The sequence below is a fragment of the Bison bison genome, unplaced genomic scaffold (genome assembly GCF_000754665.1).
Source record: "Bison bison bison isolate TAMUID 2011002044 unplaced genomic scaffold, Bison_UMD1.0 scf7180017864456, whole genome shotgun sequence".
Lineage (NCBI taxonomy): Eukaryota > Metazoa > Chordata > Mammalia > Artiodactyla > Bovidae > Bison > Bison bison.
In genome coordinates, this window is record NW_011495018.1 from 4,601,185 (window position 1) to 4,608,719 (window position 7,535).

General features: G+C 47.4%; 1 protein-coding gene across 1 annotated transcript in view; it reads right to left on the bottom strand.

The window, feature by feature from the left end:
* DOCK1 (dedicator of cytokinesis 1) overlaps positions 1–7,535 on the bottom strand; it is a 570,389-nt gene that overhangs the window by 106,653 nt on the left and 456,201 nt on the right. Inside the window, exon 31 of the mRNA XM_010859569.1 lies at positions 4,954–5,054. Coding sequence (XP_010857871.1) covers positions 4,954–5,054 — 101 coding nt within the window. The remainder of the gene's footprint in view (positions 1–4,953; positions 5,055–7,535) is intronic.

Genomic DNA, 7,535 nt, shown 5'->3' on the forward strand with positions numbered 1-7,535 from the left:
CCAGTTCTAAGTGTTGCTTCCTGACCTGCATATAGGTTTCTCAGGAGGCAGGTCAGGGGGTCTGGTATTCCCATCTCTTTAAGAATTTTCCACAGTTTGTTGTGATGCACACGGTCAAAGGCTTTGGTGTAGTCAATAAAGGAGAAGTAGATGTTTTATTGGAACTCTCTTGCTTTTTCCATGATCCAACAGATGTGGCAATTTGATCTCTGGTTTCTGTCTTTTCTAAATCCAGCTTAAAAATCTGGAAGTTCATGGTTCATGTACTGTTGAAGCCTGGCTTGGAGAATTTTGCACATTATTTTGCTAGCTTGGGAGATGAGTGTAATTGTGCAGTAGTGTGAACATTCTGTGGCATTGCCATTCTTTGGGACTGGAATGAAAACCGAACTTTCCATTCCTATGGCCACGGCTGAGTTTTCCAAATTTGCTGGCATATTGAGTGCAGCACTTTCACAGCATCATCTTTCAGGATTTGAAATAGCTCAACTGGAATTCCATCACTTCCACTAGCTTTGTTCATAGTGATGCTTCCTGAGGCCCATTTGACTTCACATTCCAGGATGTCTGGCTCTAGGTGACTGGTCACACCATCATGGTTATCTGGGTCATGAAGAAATTTCTGTATAGTTCTGTGTATTCTTGCCCCCTCTTCTTAATACCTTCTGTTTCTGTTAAGTCCAAATCATATCTGTCCTTTTTTGTGCCCATCTTTGCATGAAATGTTCCCTTGGAATCTCTAATTTTCTTGAAGAGATCTCTAGTCTTTCCCATTCTATTGTTCTCCTCTATTTCTTTGCATTGATCACTGAGGAGGCTTTCTTATCTCTCCTTACTATTCTTTGGAACTCTGCATTCAAATGGGTATATCTTTCCTTTTCTCCTTTGCCTTTAGTTTCTCTTCTTTTCTCAGCTATTTGTAAGGCCTCCTCAAACGAACATTTTATCTTTTTGCATTTCTTTTTCTTGGGGATGGTCTTGATCACTGCATCTTGTACAATGTCACGAACCTCTGTCCATAGTTCTTCAGGCACTCGGTCTATCCAATCTAACCCCTTGAATCTATTTGTCACTTCTACTATATAATCATAAGGGATTTGATTTAGGTCATACCTGAATGATCCAGTGGTTTTCCCTACTGTCTTCAATTTAAGTCTGAATTTGGCAATAAGGAGTTCATGATCTGATCCACAGTCTGCTCCCAGTCTTGTTTTTGCTGACTGTATAGAGCTTTTCTGTCTTTCGCTTAGAGCATTCATCTTCTCCTGTGAGAACTCCAAAATTATAACTCACTGCTGAATAAGCGTCTATAGGAGAATGTTGGATTCCACCAAGAAAAGATACCCCACATCCAAGGGCAAAGGAGAAGTCCCAGCAAGACTTTGCTATACACCAGAAACTTACTATTGTAAATCAACTATACTTCAGATAAAAGGAATGTAATATCACTAATGTGCGCAAGCCAAAAGCAGTTCACTTAACTCTGTCAAAAGGACCTTGGCACAGGTTACAGCTTGTTGAGTCTATCTCCTCCGGTTCCCTTCTAATTCTTATTATATAGTGAATTTATTTGCAATAATTTGAGCCTCTTGGGGAAAAAAATAGCACAAACACAAATTAAACATCATATTCTCTTTTATAATTTGGAATGCTCTACCGCAGCTTCTTATTAGGTCGCATGCAAAGCAAGGCTTGTCCCCGTGTACTCTTCCCTTTCGGTTCCCCTAAAAAGTAGTGTGTACATCAGTGTGTACAAACTCAACCCCTCACTAATGTTCTAGAACCCAGTGTTTAGAAAGATGATGGTTTTTTTTTTTTAATATGGTATTTGGTCCAGTAGTGAAACCTGTCCTCTAAGAACAGGCAGGTATCTGAGGATAGACTTCTATAGTTAAAACGAACCAAAAAAGAATGAGAAACACTCCGGGACCAAGTGAGGAAGAGGGTAACGGGAATGACACACGTCAGTCACACGAGTTCACCGACCCGGGGTTGCACCGACCCGGGGTTGGCCATCAAGCATTACCCTCTCAGCGGACAGTTGTAAATGAGCATTTTATGCTTAGATCTGCTGGAGGCCCGTTCATGAACCGCTTCCTCTCTCAGAAAGAAGTCTGGTTCTGAATACAGAAGCCCATTTGCTGTCACAGCACCCCATGGTCCCCACCAGGACACATGATATCTTCCAGATTAAAATGTCCACACTGGCTGCTAATTCTAAGCCAGCTCTTTCACACTGGACTCAAAATATCCTGAGCCCCCGGAATGTGCAAAGTGCGTGGGAGGATGGAGGTGGGGGAATTAATGACGGTCAGGTTTAGCATTCTGTCGACTTCTCTGTCCTTTGTTAGGAGTCACTAGCACCAAGGATGTCTGAAGGTGAGTCAGTTAAATGTTCTTATTATGGACTTTAATTCCTACGGGTTATTTATTTCGTGGTTCATTGCCAAACCTTGTACTCAGTTTGGGTTGGACATAATCAGTGCTCTGTGCAGTATGGCCCATTCTTTTATGCTACTCCCGTGCGCTTTGGGGAACGCCTCTGGAATAAATATCCTAATTATCTCCCCAACCTAGGTCATCGGGAGGACACGCAGCTGAACAGGAGAGAACAAACAGGCAGATCTTCTGATCCTGGCATTTTCTGTTATTCTGGGCCACAGAGCTGTCGACCCGGAAGATACGAGAAGCTGAGGGGCCTGCAGAGAGGAAGAGGAGCCGGGGGCGTGTGGGTTCCATGGATTCACAAACCCGGCAGCAGCAGACAGGCTGATGGGGAGACAGTCAGAGGCGATGAAACAGGATGGCACAACTCCACTTTCAGACCCCCTGGCCTTCCCTTCTAGAAAAAAGTAGCCACCCGCATTACGATGTCCACTGTGCTGGACATCAGCACCCAGCCACTTGCCCAGACCACTGGGGTTAATCCCTGTGTCACTTGGTCCCTCGTGCCCTGCGCCAAGTCCCAAGTGCCCCAATCCTGGCCACTCTCTCATGCTGCAACAACCCAGAGCACCTCTGCTTAGAGAGGGGGCCACACCCCTTAGGACCGCATAGCCCCTTTTGGGACTGGCTGTTCGCTGGCATGATGCTCTCTGGTAAACAACTCAGCCACCTTCACCACTGAAGCTAAGTACCACCACATGCCAACTCCAGGCTGCAAAGGCACCCAGGTGGCACTTGCAATCTACGTCAGTCATGCTTTTTTTTTTTTAAATCTTTTTATCTTGTATTGGAGCACAGCCACTTAACAATGTGGAAGCCCTCCTAATATTTCTTATGCAGGTTTTGCTATTTAGAAATTAAAATTGCGCATGGATGGTAAAGTGTTTAAGGTGCAGCAAGAGGCAGGGAAAATGCAAACCTGCCTTGGGTCTTAGCCACGCGGCCTCGTAGGCCAAGAGCGCTCATCACAGACGCCGGAAATGGGGTCTCCTCGTGGGCCCGTCACGGCTGCACACTGAGCTAGCAGCCCCAGAAGAGGAACCCTGAGGCTGCCCCCAAGCTGAGACACTCCTGCAAAGACACTTTCTGGAACGCTTGGGGCTTTTTCCCTCAGGGGATCCATGGGACAATTTCAAAGGGGAAATCCGCATTTCTCCTCCCATGGTTGTGAGAGAGAGAATTCTAAAAGCCCGATTAGAGGCTCTGCCGGGTCAGGGAGGGCAGACACCAACTGGCCATGTTTAATTTTCCGTGGCTCTGAAGCTCAGAAGGTACAGTGTGATGGGGAAGCAAACGTCTCCTTCGGCGGCCAAGGCTCATTTCCTGGCGTTGCTTTAGCTTGAACATTAAGGCTCTTGCCACAGCGAAGAAAGGGCCCAGGAAGCGAGAGGCTGCACCCTGACCTGGAGAACGCTCAGAATCAAGCCATTTTATTCTCCAAAGTGGCAAGGAGATGTCAGCTCTTTTCATGCAGATTTCCAATTTAAAAATACGTTTTCTCCGCAGGTGTCTCTAAGGGTGGGCTGTGCTGGGAGCTTGGTAAAGACAGGGCCCCACTGTCAGCTCGAGCTGTCTGGATCCTAACCTCACCTCCATGAGGGAGACACATGCTCCCAGGATACAGGGACGGCTGAGCAGCTTTCCCCTTTGGAGACGCCTTGGAATCTCTAACCCCTAGACACCGGGCTGGCAACGCCTTGGAACAGCATGGCACAGAAGGATCTCAAAATGATGAACAGGGATGCTGACTCATCACCGTGACGTGCTGATGAAATACTGATGCATCGATGAACAGATCCCCCATGAGGGTTCACTGTCTTCCCTCTGGGCACCCACAGAGCTGAGATGCTGGTGAAACTGAGGCAGGAAGGATACAGGTCCTCAGAGAGCCCAAGGGTTGCAAAGAGCCCCACGCAAGGGTTCTTTTCCTGACCCTGGACCAGGAGCTGTTCAGGACGCACTGCTGAAAGAGCCAGGTAGGAATCTTGTCTTTCCTGGGGCTTCTGAGAGGTTCTTAGGATAATAAAAGGGTGAGTTAAGCCCTTCAGATCTCCTGCTGGGAAAGGCCCAGGGTCATCTCTGCCAAAGAAGGAACCCCAGACCGCTCACCACTGCACGATGGGCTGTCCCACAATTCCAACGTGCAACAGCTTCCATCAGAAGCTTCCTTGTTCGAAGCTTACACTGGAGAATTAAGCCACACACAAACCACATGTGGCGTGACATCAGCACAGCACACAGCAGAAGCAATTATGTCCCCAAACTCCCATTCTGTGCGGCACTAATAGTCTCGAATGGCAGGGACCGGCAACCCACCAGAATGAATCCAGCAATCTTCAACCTGGACTCACGGGTTAGAAAAGGCAATACCCAATTCATGACCTGAAACCACCCTCTCATTACACCATGATTGCATCTCAGTTGGTACCGAGTTGGCTTAGAGGCCGTGAGATGATTCTAATAGACTCGCAGGCTCCTGCCCGTGAATCCGGAGCTGCGTGGACTTACTTGTTAAGGATTTTCGCTCTCTTAGCACTTGAAAAATTCTCCAGCTGCAAGGACTCTTGAGTGAGGAAAGCGACGGCCAGGTGAAAATAGTTGTTCCACAGCTGAAAACCAAAGAGGGGAGATGCTGAGGTGTCGAACTGATTCATACAGGATCTCAAAAACGGTCTGAGACATTTCGTGTTTGCCCAGCACATGCCTGTGAGATGTTACAAAGCTGTGTCCTCTGTGTGCACCTGGCTGACCAGCCACCCACGGTGCAGCTCAGGGCTGAGTGTGGGCTCTGACTGCACGTGCTCAAATCCCACCAGCTTGGCCATGTACTGAGGCAAATAACCCAATCTTTCTGTGCCTTGGTTTCCACAGATAAAGTGGGAACTTCAACAGTACCTATCTGATAGGGCTACTGAAGGAAGGATCGAAGGAATAAAGATACCTAGGGCCCCCCCAGCGGTGCCGAGCAAGTGGTGATGATCATGTAATATGTTTTAGCTCTTATTAACACTTTTGCAGAAACTAATGCCTGTGGCTATAATACATCTCAGGTCAATAATGTATTAATATTGTATCACGGAGCCCCTTACCTAACAGTATATAGATTTCTATAATTTATCATTTTTATGATACTAAATATATATATAAACACTAGACAATTGAGAACAACATAAAAACACCCAACAGTTCGTATTTCAAGGACAGCTGTTGTTCAGTCGCTAATTTGCAAACAGAGGTCAAAGTGAAATTGTCAGTCACTCAGTTGTGTCCGACTCTTTGAGATCCCATGGATGGTAGCCTGCCAGGCTCCTCTGCCCATGGGATTCTCCAGACAAGAATACTGGAGTGGATTGCCATTTCCTTCTCCAGGGGATCTTCCTGACCCAGGAATCAAACCTGGGTCTCCTGCATTGTAGGCAGATTCTTTACCATCTGAGCCACCGGAATCATAAGCAAAGGTAATAACTGTTGCATCAAGTGAGATGATTATAAAGAGTTACATAAAAATAAGGTGTTAACAATAACTGACTATCTTCAGTTACCAGATAAATACTGGCAAGTTTCAAGCATGGATGTAGTTAAAGGCTTCATGTATCTGCTACTCTTCATAAGTGGCATTTCTTCAGGACGAGAGCATCTCATTTGGTTGCCAGGGAACCAGGTAAGTGCTGGTCCCCTTAGCTCACAGATGAGGTTCAGAGACTTGCCCCCAAACACAGAAAACACAGAACAGAACAAGGTGAAGCAGAACAAGGGTCTCCAGCGGCTCACCCCAGACCTCACAAGCCAAGGCACTTTCTCTTTTATTTAGGCCCTGTGAGCGACTGATCTGATCTGATCTGACTGGGTTGCCGAAATGTTTGTTGAAGTTTTTCCATGGGGTGTCACGGAAGAAACCTGAACAAACTTTTTGGCCAACGCAATATAATAAACAGGGTGGCTCAAATCAGTAAAGTACAAGTTTCTTCTCTTCTTTTCGGAACTAACACCTGCCCTGACGCCCACCCATCCCCTCGCAATGCCCTTCTCTCACAGCTCTAGCAGGGATGTCTGGCCCATGTTGGGGTCAGGGTCATCCTGCTGCTCATAAAAAAAGCATCAACAGAAATACAAATGTGTCTTTTTAAATGCCAGCTTCACTAACTCTCTCTTCCTTCCCTGCATTCACACAGGGCCAGGACAACAGCTGATTTACAGGTAACCTAAAACCCCACCCTAGGAGATGTTTAGGGGAACAGTGTAGTTGAACACCCTTAAGGAGTTTCCCTTGTGGACTGCATACCTGGAGACTTAGCATGTCCACCTATAAAGCAAGACTGGAACCCACAGGAGATTTTTGTACCCTGAGGAACTAGGAGGTTGACTGCTGCTCACCTCAAAACTCCCCTGGCCACTTCAGAGCCAGAGCATGGCTGGGGGCCCCCAGGAGCTGGGAGCATCTGGCCTGGGGGAGGTGGGGTGATGACTTCTGTGATATCTGTCTGCCAGGGTGCAGCCTAAGTCTATGCATGGGGAATGTGAGGCGGCCCAAGTGTGGGGCAGTCTGCAAAGCCAGGCCTGTGCTCTGCAGATGTGTAGGGGATAGGACAGCCTGGAAAGAGTGAGGAGCTGTTCAAGGCTGGAGCGGACTAAAGTCACACAGAAACTGAATGCACAGGGGAGGGCGGGTATGTAGGAGGAGCACGGGGGGTGTTCAGGGCCATGAAACTGGATGCACGTCATTATACATTTGTCCAAACCCACAGAATGGACAACACATCTGCAGGGAGCCCTGATGCAAAGTAAGCACTCAGGGATGATGACGGGTGAGCGTGGGTGCAGCAGTTGCGTCAAATGCACCATCTGGTGGGGGATGTTGACATGGGGAGGCTCTGGGTGCTGGAGGCGGGGCATTTCTGGGAAATCTCTGTACCTTCCTCTTAATTTTGCTGTGAACTTAGAGCTACCCTTTAATAAAATACCGGAGAAGGCAATGGCACCCTACTCCAGTACTCTTGCCTGGAAAATCCCATGGATGGAGGAGCCTGGTAGGGTGCAGTCCATGGGGTCGCTAAGAGTCAGACACGCTGAGCGACTTCCCTTTCACTTTT